This window comes from Astatotilapia calliptera, chromosome 19, assembly GCF_964374335.1.
Source record: "Astatotilapia calliptera chromosome 19, fAstCal68.1, whole genome shotgun sequence".
In the NCBI taxonomy this organism is placed as follows: Eukaryota; Metazoa; Chordata; class Actinopteri; order Cichliformes; family Cichlidae; genus Astatotilapia; species Astatotilapia calliptera.
Genome location: NC_137440.1, coordinates 19,133,668 through 19,150,877, shown reverse-complemented (window position 1 = coordinate 19,150,877; position 17,210 = coordinate 19,133,668). Strand labels below are relative to the sequence as shown.

Here is a 17,210-nt window from a genome sequence, read left to right as displayed (position 1 = left end):
AAGCACCATGCACTTGCACGTGCTTTTAGTTTCTTGTATGTATATAACTCTCTCCAACAGTATGTGCTTTTTATATGTAGTTTATTTTATTTCATTAAACACTGTTTAATAATGTCTAAAGAATTTCTTGAAGGCATCAAAGTCCAAACTTCTTGTTCGGGCAAAAATATGTTTGTTTTTGACTGATATGTTATCATGTGATGCATGAATAGGTTGTTTTTCATTGTTACATCAGGTCTTTTGAAGCTATTCCAGGTGGAGTAAGCGTAATGATCTATTACACAGGTAGTTTAATCCAGTGATTCACAAAGTGTGGGGGTTAGGCCTTATTTACTTTAGTCACAAAGTAAAGCCGAGGCAAACTTGAAACTGTTCAAGCAGTTTGTTTTCCTCTTAAGGCCTTGGCTGTTATTCAAATTAAATAATCTGAGATGTTTGTGACAGCAAAATGTCTCTCAAAGACCTCTATCAACCTCAAAGTCGATCATGGCTTTCACTTTTGCAACTGATTAAATGTCAAAATGTTCAAAACCACTAATTTTTTTAATTTTAACTTTTATTTATATGTTTTTAAGAAACAATCTTCACTTGAAAACCAGTCAAATGTAAAAGGACAAAATACAACCCCAGTTTTTTTTAAAAAAAGTAGTGGCACTGTGTAAAATGTAAATAATAAACAAATGTAAAAATGAGCAAATCTCATAAACCCATTTTATTCACAATAGAACGGAGAAAACAAATCGAGTCGAATCAAATCAAAATGTACCAACTCAATAAAAATGTTGGCTTATTTTCAATTTCATTGCAGGAACAAGTCTCAAAAAACTTTGGACAAGGCCATGTTTACATCCGTGTAGTATCCCTTCTTCAGTTAACAACACTTCGTAAATGTCTGGTAACTGAGGAGACCAGTTGTTGTTTTCCAGTTTTTCCTCAGTCATTTTAAATGAGCTTTGGCAAGGAAAAGACGACGGGATTTCTGGATCATATTTACATACGGTTTCTTCTTTACTTGATTTTTGCTGATTAGTTGCCGCTTCTTTTTAGTACCACTTACTTTTCCAGCCTTTTGTCGCTCCTGTCCAAACTTTTTTGAGACACAAATGCTGCCATTTAACACAAAATAAGCTAATATTTGTCATGAAATTGTAGAATGCCTCAGTTTCAACATCTGATATGGTTTCATTTATTGTGAATAAAATGCGGTTTATTAGAAACACAATGCAAAATATTGCATTCTGATTTTATTTATGTGGCAGAAAATGGAACTGAGAAAAAAAGTAAAGGAAATGTACAGTAAAATTTTTTGTAAATGTACTTTTCACTACTATGTTGTATAAAATTCAGCAAGAGACACAATGTTCATATGCTTATGTTTAATCATTTGCATTTTATTAACACGTAAAAAAAGGTTTAACTTAAACTGTTTACAAGATACACTGCTACAACTTTCAAAACATTCATATCCATTCGTATACTCACAAAGAAAACAATCAAACCAAAAATTGTATTATAGGCACAAATGTACAGAAATGTTATGGAACCAGTAGCTCTGACACTGCTACACATTCTCTGAATATTTAACTTGAATCGTCTTCACCTGCTGAAACATGTTTTTAACATGAATCAGCACTGTGATCTCATTGCATCTAACCAGTCCATTTTCTCCTGGTGAGTTGGTGCCTGGATGAAGTAATGTGTGTCTGTCTGAGTTATAATTTTAAACAAGTTGCCTTGAACGTTGCCTTTAACACCTGCATGGGAAGAGAAAATAAGGTTGGTGAAGTGCATCTGCATGGAAATATCAAACCTGATTTGGATGGAGAGACTGGCAAATAAAACAGACAAAAGCTTAAAATGCTTTTTTATTTCGCTGAGCTTTTTGATCTTAAATAATATAAAAGATAAGATAAATTTTATTAGGAGAACAGGTCTGTAATTGGATTACACAGAAACTTAGCATTGATACACAGGAGGAGTAGGAGCATGTTAGCACACTCACCTTTTTAGTCTTCATCTCAAAAAATGACAAAAACTTAAACAGTCTTATTTAAACTGCATTTCTGATAGTTGTTGGTCCTATTTTGTAATTGTTTGACAAAATGAAACTAGATATTAGAGGGTAACTCACCTGAGGGAACGCCGTTATCCTCTAAAGATGACACAAGGCACCCTCGCAGTGAGAAACCACCAACAGGGCTGATGTCATCCTGCCAAATGACATAAGACAGGAAGTAGATCAGACTGAGTCACTCATGTAGAAGAATTATTGCTAATTATGAGTAGTTACATAGTTTCCAACACATGAAAACACAACAGTTTGGGCAGTTCGGTTTCTCTTATCAAACATATTAGAATTTTATGTCTTTCATTGTTTAGCTGATTTTAATTTTCTAACAGGTATTTTTCTCATTAGCATTGACTTTGCACTCACCTTGGTTGGATCATAATAGTGAAGGAAAGCAGGTTCTGATCGCAAAACAAACAGTCTCACTTTCCAGTTCTTTCTTCTGTGTCCCTGCGTTTAAAGATGAATAAAGTTTGACTAATTCATTCAAACACAGTGCAAACAAATGACCACCTTTAAGTCAAAGTACATGCACATGGTGCAATGCTAATTTTTGAGCTGCTACGACAGTGTTAATAATATTAGTGAATGGTTGATATATTTAGTTTCTTCAGCCTATTCTGTGCCCTCTTTCTTAGGAATTATTAAAAGGTCCAGTCACCCAGCGGTGTTTTCACAACCTGACAACTCAAAGTTCATAAATATTATTATTTATAGCATCTTAACACATCTTCAATACAGTAGTTTTACCTGTTTAAGCAGATATCCTCTTTTTATCACCTTCCCACTTAGCTCCACTGCAGACAACGATGTCTCTGCTTTCACACTGCCTCTCTTCTTTAAGCTGTCAGACTGTAATAAATCACAAAATATATTCTAAACCAAGAAAACGCCAAGTTTTCATTTACTCTCTCAGATCAATGTGATTAATTAATTAACACTAAAAAGCCACACTCAGTGTTTAGAGCCTGCTAGTTTGCCATTATCCAGTGCTACATACAAAGCTGTACAGAGCAGTGGAGTCATCCATGAATTGCGCGCTGAGGCCGGCAGTGCGAAGTGCCTCCACACTCTTCTGACCAACAGTTCGCAGGAAACCCTCCTCCAACAGGGCCGAGGCCAGCGTCACAGCCTCCACACGGGTAAGAACCAGCTGCATGAACACCAGCCAGTCCACCACCGCTGAACCTGTGGGAGGATCACACATGATAGCACATCCGTAGTATAAGATCAAAAGAGCTTTGCAATTAGTATGAGGCTGAAAAACATTGCAGAAGGTCAAAGGTGTGCCTTGTTTCAAATGCTCACCTGAGAAGCAGTTACTATAAGTGCTGCCCTGCTCCACAAGGTTGCTCAGCTTGATGCCACTGTGCACGTCATACATTGAGTCCAACACCTTGCTTTTTGAAAGAAGACAAAACAAGATTGAGACATTTGGAACAAAATATACTAAATAAATTCGATCAGGAGACAGTGAAAACTTGTTTTTTACCTCAAGCTAATGTTGTTCAACTGGGATTCAGCCGGGTCTGGCTTGTCTGTCTTGGACTTGCCATTAGTTGTTTGCAGATTGTTGACTGCAGCATTGATATCAGCTGCCCACTCATCTCTCTCCTCCCTGGAACAAGCCTCCAAATAGTGATCCACCCCATGCTTTGTCTGGAGCTTCATCACCAACTATTACAACAACAAAAAGAGACAGATGTTTGCTTTAATTGGTGCCAAAAAAGAAACGAAAACAAACTGTTCTCAGCAGAGGATGGAAATCAAGTCCAGGCAAAAAAGAAACCTGGGGCAATAAATTATCTCTCTGAGTAGGGTATAAGCCTCACCTGGAGAAACACACCTTCAAAGTGGCTTCTAGCTATAAGGAAATGAACAAAGGACTGACTAGAAAATTAAAGAAACAGTACTGGGAACTATGATTTAAAAAGTACAATATTATATGAATGAACATTAAACTCTTTGTGCATATTAGTCCTCTATCTGCACTTAAAGCAGACTTAAATTTACTAGTTAACTCCTATGTTTTTAATAATTCTTATGGCAATTTTATTATTACGTTAAAGTTTGGAACTTTATTTGATCAATCCACACACATATTATGTCAGAGAACATATTTTTTCAATATTTAAATGAAATGTTCCCTTAAAATCAATTTTTATTTTATCTATTTTGTAATCTTTTGAATTTTTTGCAACTCTCTCATTTTATTTGCAGAACGCAGTTTACAGTAACCTACCGGCCGATTTTCATACTCCAGGAAAGGACATGTAATCACACAGTCCTTCAGCAGGATTTTCCCTCGCTGGCATGAGTCCCTTTTACTTCCTTCATATTTGTAATACAACAATTTGTCTGGGGTCAGCACAAACCAGCGTGCCTTCCAGTTTTGTACAACATGACCCTGTGAAGAGATCCAAAGTTGGAGTTAAAGTTATTAATCATGTCTTATGTGCCAGAGAGCAACTCAATGAAATCTGTCTTACCCTTTTCACCAGAAATCCTTCTCGAAGAATATTGACTTGCTTGTCTGTATCCATGCTCCTCAGTGGGATCTCAACAACTGAGCTTGCCTGTACATGTAAGCTCAGGCTTTTAATGCAGACGGTAAATGTGTCACCCGGTCTACACCCACATTCACACCCACACACTGAGCTTGCTAAACAGTGTGAATAATCATATATTCTGCAATTTCTACGCATTACCACATGAGGGTACTCTGACTCACTTAGAAACTGAGAGACAATGTTTTCTAATGGTATCCACAGATTTAGTTTTCCATCAGTTATAGTATGTGAAAAATTCAGATTTAAGACATGTGACTGTAGGGAACATCCTCCTAACAGACCAGAAAATTTTATCCTATTATGATTTTAAAAACACCAGCTGGTGGTCCACCATAGCCCTTAGGAGCAGCTGTGCCCGATAGGAATAGAGTTTCATTCAAGTCTCCTACAGATGTTTATTACTGCACAGAGCACATCTGCCCAGTTAATGAGACTCCAAGAAACAAGCATTTTACTCAGACCCCTGCTTTCACAACCATCTGTGGCACTGTCTGCTTCATTTTCCTTTCCTGATTCCTGGTTGTAACAAAACTGATAACCTTTGTGGCGCTTTGGAATACATACATTAAAATGATAATATAGTTTGTGTTTATTTATTTAGACTTAGATGTATTATGGCTGTTGTAGTTCTCTAATGAATCAAAACGCTATATATACACACAATATAATAGGCATGAAATTCCAGAAAATTACTTTTCAAAAATGATTTATTTAATATTGTATTAATAAGTGAACAAAGGGCCCTTTTCACATTAAACTGGTGAAGATGTTTTAGGAAAGATTTAAGCTAAATATAGACCTTGGGTTTTTTTCATTGTGACTACTCAAGCTTGTTCTACACAAGTGGGGACTTTATGAACAGAAAATTTGGTTTTGAATTGTATTTGTTGTAATTTTGCATTTTGTCTTAGATGCATTGATGTGCAATATTAAACATTTAGTTGAACTTCTGATCATTCTTTGAAAATGTTTTGTTATATTTTACTATTGAACTCAAGCAGTATGAAACCTGTAAAATGCAAATATTTATAACACTTACAGTATTTTAAAGGAATCAAAAGTTAAATAATCGCCATCCATTCACACCAATGGCCAATTTAGAATGGCCAATTAACCTGACCCCATGCCTTTGGACTGAGGGAGGAAGCCAGGGTACCTGGAGAGAAGATGCAAACTCCACACAGAAAGACCCTGGCGTAGTGGAATTGAGCTCAAACTTCTTCTTGCGAGCCAACAGTGCTAACTACCATGCCACCATGTCACCACATAAACTAAAAGGACTAATAGAAAACTGCCCTAGATCTCTTGTGGCTTGGATAAAGCTTTTTGTAACCCTTTCAGCTGCTCACTTTAGGGTTCATCATCATCTGCCTTCATCTTTTCCTATCCCTGCCATTCACCTCTGTCACGTTGACTCTCTGCATCTCGTCCTTCACCCCAATTAATCTTCTCTGTGCTTTTCCTTCTGCCTGGCAGCAACATAGTCAACATCTTTGTCCCATGTATTCACTACCCACTAACCATCTCAGCGTTGACTCGCTAACTTTGTTACCAAAATGCTCAACCTGAGCTGTCCCACTGATGATCTCGTGTCTAACCTTGTCCATTTCGTTTGTCCAATTTTCACATCTTCAACGCTACCTCCCTTCTTTTTGTCAGTGCAGCCATCTCCACCCACTCTGTCACGCTTTAACTATGTTCTGTACCTCTCTTATGCACTGTCTGTTGCTTTTGAAAGTTAGATCCGAGGTTTTAAGTCAACTTTCACTACCTTGTATCTTCCTAATATTTATTACAACGTTTTTGTAAAACTAATAAAAAACACCCAACGTAAATTACGTAATCTACTGTCTTTCTTGCTTAAATTGGTCAATAGAAGAAAACTTCAGATACCAGAAATCATGATCCTTGCCTACAGATTTTGCACATTCGTATCACATCCATAGTGCGTGTCCAGGGCTTTTATTATGAAAGGTAGGGGCAGGAAACATGTTCTCTTATCGACGGACCGTCATGTTTCCGGTATAGATGCAGGCTCTAGCCTCCAGATGTGTTGTTGACGCTGTGTGATGGCTCCAGGTGAGTCTTTTAAAGATGTTGAAATAGCTGACTACTAATTACCTAGTTGGTGCGTGTGTTGTTAATAAAAATCACAGCATACGCTTCGTAATAATTACGTCGGGCAGCATTGACCGGTTGTGCTATGCTAATATATAATCAGCTACACGAAATTGGCTGCAAAGGGAGGCGACTTTAGCAGAGATGCAGCTCGGAGAAGCACAACTTTGGTTGAAGCATAATTATTTTATTGTGAAAAAGATCAGGTTTCTACCTAGAACAAATTGAAAAAAACAACAAGGACGAATCCAAAGTTTAAGATAAGTGTGCATAGCATTTGGAATGACTTTCATATTTATCATAATGCTGATGAGTATTTTCAAATTTGGCTCTAACCCCAAAAACTCTAGTGCAGAAAGTGTTGCAGGGTTTTATATACAAAACTTGAAATTTCCCTCCAGTATAATTCTTGGAATTCACCATGAATCATTAATGGCTCTGCCACATTGCAGTAAGAATGGACAATGATGATTGCATTATTATTATTATTATTATTATTATTATTATTATTATTATTAAATTACATTCATGGTGGTTGACCAATTTCGATTGGAAAGTGTTTGGCTTATTGTCTCAGACTTTTTGCAATTCCTCCCAGAGAGATTAATGAAGGTCTGCCCATGAATTGCCATCTAATCTGTAACCACAGAAACATTAGCAACATGTTGCAATCAGTTTGAGTCACTCTACAGTGAAGAGTACGACTCTGTGTGTGGAGGAATTTTATGAATTTCTGTGTCAGATCTATGATATCTAGCTTTACTCTGAATACAGATAGTTATCGTTAATTTCTGTGTATATAGACTGCTACAGATTTGCAATTTATGCTTATTTATCACAGCTAATTTTCATATTTTCACAAACAGACTGACCTCATTCGATAGTAAACTGAGTCCATCAAACTGTCTTTTTTATCAGGGCTGCAGTTATTGATTGTTTGAGTGATCAAGCAGATTATTGCATCAAATAAATGTGACATATTTAAATCAAAACAAGAAAACATTTTCTTAATTGCAAAAGTAAATAACTTATAATATCAGTTATAGTTATGTCAGTATATCAGAAATTTTAAAAACGTAAGACATACATACAGCCTAAATTAACTAATAAATTAAAGTAGTTTTTACTCTGTCTTGTTGGAAGGCTTTCTTATATTATTAGGGGGGGGAAACTTATAATATATGTTTTTCTGTTTAGATGTGCTAATAAATGAGCCTGTATGTGTCTGTAAACCTTTAAAGGGTAATGTAGTGGCTGCAGTAAAGAAAAGTGAGCATATTAACTTTCTCAGAACTGAGGTTTTCCCTGTGCAACGTTCTGATGGTGTACATGTTAATAATTAATATTAATAATAACTTAGAGTCCAGCATCACAGCCCCAGGTCAGTAGCTCACAGTTTTACTGCAGCAGAGATGTCCTATTTTGAAATAAAAATATGCTTTAATCAATATAATTTATTGATATTTTATTTTTATATTTTATATGTTCATATCATATCATATTATATTATATTTTGTTGGGCTGTCTTGGTTGACACGCCTCTACAATGTTGCGGTGCTATGGTCCTCAGCTGGAAAAAGGGTGGAGTGCCCACTCCGGGTCAGGGATGAGTTCTTGCCCCAAGTGGAAGCGTGACTGGAGAAGGGTGCGGGAGAACAACAGACGGATTGGTGCTGCGGCTGCAGTGATTCGGATGCTGTACTGGTCTGTTGTGGTGAAGAGAGAGTTGAGCGTGAAAGCGAAGCTCTCAATTTACCGGTTGATCTACGTCCCTACCCTCACCTATGGTCATGAGCTGCGGGTAGTGACCGAAAGAACGAGATCGCGGATAAAAGCGGCAGAAAAGGGCTTCCTCTGAAGGGTGGCTGGCCTCTCCCTTAGAGATAGGGTGATAAGTTCGGCCATTCGGGAGGGGCTCAGAGTCGCCAGTTTGGCATGTGACAAGGGAACGCCTTGGTGTTCCCCCGGATGAGCTGGAGGAGGTGGCTGGGAAGAGGGAGGTCTGGGCTTCTCTGCGTGGGCTGCTGTCCCCGTTACCCAGCCCCAGATAAGCGGAAGAAGATGGATGGATATTTTATATTAATCTTAATCTGCAAAATAATGTTATGAAAGCCTTAAAATAAATATGTTAGCAGAACGTGATGCCCCCACTTTAAACTCACCCCTGCTTGCTTCAGGTGTCACTGCGATAGAAAGTTAAATAAATCCTCTTTTTAAAAACACAACAATTTGCAAACTTTTTATTTACACTTCTGCAGCATTACTGTTGATTTCTGTCATGTAAAACAAACAGCAGCTGTTGTAGTTTGTTGAACAGGTGGTTTAAATTAAGGTTGCAAATTACAGCATCAAGTCCACCTGAGCTCAGAGTCTCGTTAAAGGCTCCTCTCTTTGCACTGCACCACATCGTTGTAGACGGTCTCTGGCTCCACGTTAAACTATGACAGGTTACTACTGCTATTGTGTTATACACACACACACACCTCGGTTTCTATAGCAGGTTGATATTTAGTTGTAAATGTGGGTGAAATACTTACATGGTGACAGCTGTGCGATGCAGAGTCGTGGATTTTAAAAAAAAGCATCGAAGCAAAGAATTTCCATTGAGGATTTTTTTGCAGTTTTTGAATGAGTCGAATGGTTACAGACTCGCATTTCATCGGCACTTTGCACCAAAGTCTCTGTGAACACAGCACCTGATTGTGAGTGGTCGTGGACCTGAAGCAACCATTTCAAAGACAACAAGATCACAAGTTCACTGCACACGCCACAATAATTTTGGTGTCTCCAACCTCTGCTTTCCCTAATCTGACTGTAGTGTAACCAAGCTACAGTCAGTGTTCATGAAAGTTTAACTGTGTCCACTAGAATGTTTATTAACTTCTTTAGCTCAGAACAGTATCTTCAACAGAAATCTGCATTGTTTGCTGTTAGTTCAGGTTACTTTTTGATCATTTAGCAAGAAGAAGAAGAGTGCATATATCGCTGAGTAAATTAAACATCAGGTACATCATAACATTTTATTTCATATTGGCTAGGGGTGAATTTTTATTTCTAGAGATCAATTCCAGCTGTATTTGTGCACTTTTCTTTAGTTGAGATGAAAATACAATTTTTTGAAATTAAATTGTTTAGTGATTTTGAACTAACAGGGCTCTAGACTAACTTTTTGCCATGGGCGTACCGGTACGCCTAACTTTAAAAAGTTAGGCGTACCGGCACAAAAGTTAGGCGCACACAAATTTTATAATAATTTATATAATATAATGTGTTTCAAAGCATTCAAAGATTGATGACACCGTGTCAGAGCACTGGCTATGAATTTCAGAAGGATCAGGCCTTAACTTAACAGAAAAGTTAGCAATAGTTCTTTTCCTATTACAGCTACATCCACTTTTGTCGTGCCTAGGCTGCTCACTAGGGCTGGGTATCATCACTGATTTCTATAATCCATTCGATTCCGGTTTTCAAAGTCCCGATTCGATTCAACTTAGCCTCAGACAGTCAGAAATATTATAATTCTGATCATTTATCAGTACTGACTTCATCAGAATTGTGAACATCACAGCAGATGTTTACGTCTTTGTGTGGAATCCGTGTACCTGCTCTCATTTGCTGTTTGGTTGTTGTTGAAATGGTTTTGTGAGCTTTAACCCTTTAAGACCTATCATAGAACCAAGTCCGCCAGAGCTTATATTATATTTTTACATGCTGTGGAGCCATTTTTGGGAGCATTTCAAGTTGCTATACATCAATACAACCATTATAGCCCAAACTTTAATAATATGTCTGCATTAGGTGCATAATATTTAATTACATAAATTGCAAAAAAGTGCAATAAACTACAAAAAAATTGAAAATCGTTTTTGTTTTTTTAACATATATTTCTAGTTAGAGAAATTTAAGAGGCTCATCCCTCAAAACTGTAAATACAAAAAAGTTGCACAAACTAGTTTCCCACCACAGGAAATTTCTTTTGAGTGTCTTCATAGTTTTATTTTTGAAATACACCAATTTTTATATACTGCAGGAAAAACGAAAATAAATATTATAGTGCAAATTTGCAAAATAACAGTATATGCATCAAAATAAACTATTTCCAGCAGTGCAATATGAGTCCTAAGCATCCCAGAAACGACACAGAAAGGCATAAAGTCAAACATAACTTTTTAAAACACAAGTATAGGCTCATAAGGCCCCGATCGTAAAAAAAACTACATTTCCGCAAAATGACGTCACTTCCGGTTTTGGGCAGGTCATGTGATAGTTCGCGCTGATGGACATAGGAAGTGTTACAAACAGCTGATCGGATCGGCGAAGCGTGTTTCTGGAATATCATGTTTTTGTTGCTGCAAGTGATTTTTATGCAGTTTTTGCAAAGCTTTATGTGGAAGGAAACTGTGACCTAGGACAAGCTGATGGCATAAGATGTAAGTACAACTCCTCCGGTTTCATATGCAAAAAAAATTATTGCGCTAGCTTACGTGGTTGCAGTGCTACCGGGATTTAAAAATGGAGTGTGCCCGCTCCGATCGGCTGTAAAGGGTTAATCTTAGAATCTGACGTTTCTGGCAAAACACAGTTATATTTAAAAGTCGATTCAGGATTTAATGAATTGATATCGCTTTATTCAAGCTACTCACCTCCCACTTCCACCTACACTTTCAACTGGACCACGGCCAATCAGAGAGGTCCCGCCCCTTACTAGCTCTGATTGGTTTAGTCCACAATAGGGGCAAAATGTGTGTCTGTTGTTGACCACAGGGAAGGTTGCAGTTTGTTTTTTTTGTTTTTTTTTGCTACCCGAACATTTGGTCGCACAGGTGCAACCAAATATTTTTTTTTAGTCGCACCACTGAAAAATTTGGTCGCATTTGCGACCAAATTGGTCGCACTCTAGAGCCCTGACTAAGGAAATATATAAAAAGGCAGCCAGTACGGCCCAAATATTTTCTACTGTGGGTGAGAGTGTAGGCCAAAGGGAGCTAGATGGCATCAAATGAAAGGCAACAACTATGTTGTGTTCATTCTTAGGCTACCAAACAGCAAGTTAATTTTTAGCAATAATACTACTAATATTTTAGTTTGAATATTAGGGTAATCATATTATTAAGAAAGCTTCTGGCACCTCACAGAATTAACTGTAACACTTAATTTCCTCCTTCAGTCCAACACTAAATCCACCTTAATCCACCATGTAAGTGAGCAGGATTACTATTGCATAAAAACTCCATCAGTAGAGTAAAATTAACCTGTGTCACAACATTTATAAGGCCTGTGCTAATCTTATAATTCACTGGTGGAAAACCTTAAGTGGTCAAGTTGCCTTCAAATCATAGTTACTTAGGAAACATTGTTACGTTATTGGTGGATTTCATTTTGGCATTTTAATAGTTTTTGCTTTATTGGTTTCTACAAGCAGTTTTATTTAATTTGATCAAATTAAACAGTACTGTGTGTTTGCAGTAGTCATTGAACTCCATAACATAAGGTAATAATACCAGCATGATTACAAAGTTGCCATTGTTCATTATGAGTGTGTGTGTGTTTCAGTGTTTCCTGCAGATGTCCAGCAGCTGTTGGTGATAAAAGAAGAGATTCCCTATGAATGCAGCCCTAATCTGGACCATCATGACTCAGAGCTTCTTCACATAAAGGAGGAACAGGAGGAACTCTGGAAAAGTCAAGAGGGAGAACAGCTCAGTGGGCTGGAGGACAATATCTCTGGGTTCCCATTCACTGCTGTTCATGTGAAGAGTGAAGATGATGATGAGAAACCTCAGTTCTCAACGCTTCATCAAAGCCAAACTGAAAACAGCAGAGAGACAGAGCCTCCAGCTAGCAGCTCAGCTGAACAGATAAAAACAGAAATCAATGAAGAAGACAGTGGACCACCAGAATCAGAACCACATGCAAACTGTCATTTACAATCTAATACTGATGGAGAGACTTCAGAGTCTTCTAAGACGGAAGTCAGTGAGGACGATGATTGGCAGGAACCTTTGTCAGATTTTGGACCAGAAACTGATGACAACGACAGCGGGTTAAACAACAGCAGAGGGTCAAGTGTAAATAAGGATGTGGGATTTAAGATTGCAAAACAGTCTTTAGGTTGCTCTGAGTGTGGTAAACAGTTTGTCTGCAAGCAGTCTCTTCGGAAGCATGTGACATGTCACTCAGAAAAAAGGTCTTCCAACAGTTTGGTTAATGAGAAACATTGTAGAGTGGATCAAAACTGTGATTCTCATATGACCGTCCACACAGGAGAGAAATCAGTTAGCTGTGACGATTGTGGTAAAAGATTTAATCAAATGAGAGATCTTAAAATACACACACGGGTCCACACAGGAGAAAGACCATTTGATTGCAGTGAGTGTGGCAAAAGATTTAGATATCAAGGAAGTTTGTATGTACACATGAGACTCCATGGTGGAGAGAAACCATTTTCTTGTAATAAATGCGGTAAAAGGTTTAACCTCAAGACAAATCTTAACAGACACTTAAGATCCCACACTGAAGAGAAACCGTTTAGCTGTCACATTTGTGGACAAAGATTTAACTATAAAAGAAATCTTAACATGCACATAAGAGTGCACACAGGAGAGAAACCTTTTAGTTGTGACGATTGTGGACAAAAATTTAACCAAAACAGAGATCTTAGGAGACACATGAGAGTTCACACAGAAGAGAAACCGTATGTCTGTGGCGATTGTGGTAAAAAATTTAGTTATCAGTGTAATCTGAAGAGACACATGGCACTTCACAAAGGAGAGAAACATTTTACTTGTGGGGTTTGTGGTAACAGCTTTAACAGAGAGGGGAATTTAAAGATACACATGAGAGTCCACACAGGAGAGAAACCATTTGGCTGTGACACTTGTGGTAAAAGGTTTAACCAAAAGATACATCTTGAGACGCACATCAGAGTTCACACAGGTGAGAAACCTTTTGACTGTGAGTTTTGTGGCAAAAGATTTAGACACCAGTGTAATCTAAAGATACACATGAAAGGTCACACAGAATAGTTTAGTAATAGATACAAATTGAATTTCAGCTGTTCCTTTATTCGCTAGGGGTTGCCACAGTTTTTACACATACCCTTGCTTACGCAGTTGTTCCACATTTTATTCATGTTACAGTTTTACTTCAAAATGTATTACATTTATTTTTCACCTCAAAATTCTACAAACAATAATTTAAAATCAAAAAGCAAAATATAAAATGTACAAAAATACTCACACCCTGTGCCGTGACAATCAAAAGGAAGCTCAGGCAGCTGAGAGATTATGGCAAAAAGGCTTTAGTCAGGGAGGTGACCAAGACCCCAATGGTCACTCTGAGAGAGCTCTAGTATCATTCTGTAGAGAGAGAAGAACCTTCCAGAAGGACAACCATTTCTGCAGTACTCCACCAATCAGGCCTTTATGGTATAGTGACCAGTCAGAAGCCACTCCTTAGTAAAAAGCAAGTGACTGTCCACCTGGAATTTGTCAAAAGGGACCTGAAGAACTCTCAGACCATGAGAAACAAAATTCTCCGGTCTGATGGAACAAAGATTGAACTCTTTAGCCTGAAGGTCATGTGTGGAGGAAACCAGCCACCAATCATCAACTGGCCCATACCATCCCTACATTAAAGCTGCTAGTGGGGGCAACATCATGATGTGGGGATGTTTTCAGCGGCAGGAACTGAAACTAGTCACGGTCAAGGGAAATATGAATGCAGCGGTGTTTAGAGATACCTTGAAATGAGGTGAAGATTGATCTTCCAACTGGACAGCAATCCAAAAAGACTTGAGGCTCTAATTGTTGCCAGAAGTGCTTCAAGGTATTGAAGAAAAAAATGTACATAAGTATTCACAGCCTATGTTTTTCATTTTTTATTTGCAAGAATTTTGAGCAAACATTTTTCACCTTGTCATTATGCGGCAGTGTTTGTCGAGTTAAGAGGTGAAAATGAATTTGTAACATAACAACAAGGAGCAAGAAAACCACTGTGAATGCTTTTCAGGTGCTCTGTGTGTCTCTTCCCAGGATCAAATCTGAAAACCACTACACTATGGAGACATTCATAAATTATATAGAGTAATATATATATGAAGCCATTTGGTTCTGTAGCATATTTTGAGAAACTCCTTCAACATTTTTAACCTTATGTTTTTATGAGTGTGTGACACCAGATTATTAAAGCAACTTCAGATGATAAAGTTCTCTCCAATCTGTATAGGATTGAGGGTCTAGAGGGTATCAATACTTTTTGTAACAGCCTTTTATCTTAATGGAATGATTTCAAGTATCTTTCAGTCATAATTTGTAGGTATTTTGTTGTTTGTAGCGCATAAATAACTCATATGTTGTTCATATGTATATACAGCATGTCACTATTTTGTACATTTATGAGACATTTTGCTTGAATTGGGTTGTATTCATTTTACATGAAGTAAAGTTAAATGCTGATAATAAAAGGAGAGATGTGGTAGTAGGTGAAGTGTCAATAATAAGATCAGTGGCGATGTTACACTGAACAGTAAATAATGTGTTAGTTTCAAACCACAGTGTTGCCATTTTAATGTGTCCTGTGTAATATTTAGAGTATTTTTTTTACTGAATTTGAAATGTGTATTTTTAAAGTTAATATTTGTATATTATGTTTTGAGAGTCAACCTGGAAATTGCACACCAGCAAACTGCATGTGCATCACCTGGGAGACCTGGTCTTCTCTGATTGGTTATCATGTCCATAGCCATCTGAAAAAAAACTCACTGTTTAAGATTAAGACAGAGGCAAATGAGGTGACGAGTGTAAAAAATAGTCAGTGCTCCAAATCCATTAAAATATTTATATTTCACTGTGAGATGTTGATACTTACAGATATTACTCACCAGATTTTGGAGTGAAATAATGCGCTCTTTACCTCACTACACTTACCCGACAGCTGGGATATTAGGAAAAAGTTATGGCACATTACTATTACTCATTTATTTCTCATACCTAACACCTGTTAATATTATTCGTATGAGGTATGAATGATTAAATAATATTTATTAATTATTCATATGGTAGAGTTATATGAATACATATGGTGTATGTTCTTTTTGTTTGCGTCAGCAATCTTTCTTTAGTGTTAGTTCTGTGGGTGTGCATTTGCACATGTGTTTTGTTAAATCTTTGATTAAAATGACAACATGTCTTTAATACATGTTGAGGAAATCTGCTCATTATAATTTCTCAGTTTAAATCATTTTAGGTGGGAAGTCATTAAATATAACTTAATATTTATTACAGTTTTCATAATAGAATTTTTTTCTTCATTTTTTTAACAAAACATAAATAAATGGCTCTGTTGTACCTCATGCTGGATGATGTTCACAACGTAAAAAAAATCTGTAGTTTTTTCACAGGAATATTTGTTATTATTTTTTAATCCCAGAAATATCTGTAAATTGCTTTAATAAACTTCTTCATGAGAGTGTTGCTTTGGTAAACAATCAGTCTGGTACTCTATTACTTCTGCTTAAGTACAAACATGAAACTGCAGAGACAAAGCTTCAATCCTTTTGGTCTAGCCTGTATCTTCAGATAATGGATAATATATCCAGATTGTTTAAAATACAGATAATTTAATCCGGTTGTTCAGTTTGACGTCACTAGCCGTGTCTGGGTCTAAACTCCGCTGCAGGTCCATATATCAAACGATCACTGTGGCATTACTGAGAGTTGAAAAACTGTCTAAAGTCTTCATCTTTAATAAAATGATCAGCGTTCTGCTCTACCAGGTGTAACAATTGAGTTTAACATCCAGGCATCCATGAAAACGGAATTTATGACATTTAACGGAGTTAGAAGTTAGCAGGAAGTTATCAAATCAAATCACAAATCACTTTTTATTGTCACATCACATGTGCAGGCACACTGGCACAGCACATGCGAGTGAAATTCTTGTGTGCGAGCCCCACAAGCAACAGAGATGTGCAAACACAACAACACAAACGAGCAAAATACAAGAATGGCCAACCTGAAACTAATAAATATATGTACAATATATAATAGTGTATGCATTTCTGGATGTGTATACTAAATATTTTCCTACGTGTGTGTGTGTGTGTGTGTGTGTGTGTGTGTGTGTGTGTGTATACACATTTTTACAAATTAAATAGTAAAAAAATAAAATAAAATAATAATAATAATAATAAAATATATAAAATATACAGAGTTGAATATGTGCAAAACAAGTGGCATTTATATACAGTGTGGAGTGCAGTTAGCTCGCTAGCTTCTATCTAAATACAATATAGCATGTCCTGACTGCGGGGTTTTGGAAACAAATTAAAACGTACATCTCTGTTATCACTTCCAACATAAATGAAGACAGAAAACGAAACAGTAGTGACGTTTGTAGGGTTACTGAAGTTTGGCTAGCTGGTATATAATGATGTGCTACGTGACCACTAGCGA

At 37.1% G+C, this 17,210-nt stretch overlaps 2 protein-coding genes across 2 annotated transcripts; one reads left to right on the top strand and one right to left on the bottom strand.

The window, feature by feature from the left end:
- Positions 1–1,361: 1,361 nt before the first annotated feature.
- plek2 (pleckstrin 2) lies at positions 1,362–4,711 on the bottom strand. The gene is made up of 9 exons (XM_026152252.2): positions 4,558–4,711; positions 4,311–4,475; positions 3,561–3,745; positions 3,377–3,468; positions 3,069–3,256; positions 2,819–2,920; positions 2,435–2,518; positions 2,132–2,210; positions 1,362–1,754 (listed from the first exon to the last, which is right to left on the bottom strand). The coding sequence occupies exons 1-9, from the start codon at positions 4,609–4,611 to the stop codon at positions 1,627–1,629; spliced, it is 1,077 nt and encodes a 358-aa protein (XP_026008037.2). The 5' UTR covers positions 4,612–4,711; the 3' UTR covers positions 1,362–1,626.
- Positions 4,712–6,603: 1,892 nt separating this feature from the next.
- LOC113012145 (uncharacterized) lies at positions 6,604–16,240 on the top strand. The gene is made up of 2 exons (XM_026152163.2): positions 6,604–6,717; positions 12,310–16,240. The coding sequence occupies exons 1-2, from the start codon at positions 6,708–6,710 to the stop codon at positions 13,779–13,781; spliced, it is 1,482 nt and encodes a 493-aa protein (XP_026007948.1). The 5' UTR covers positions 6,604–6,707; the 3' UTR covers positions 13,782–16,240.
- The last annotated feature ends 970 nt before the right edge of the window (positions 16,241–17,210 follow it).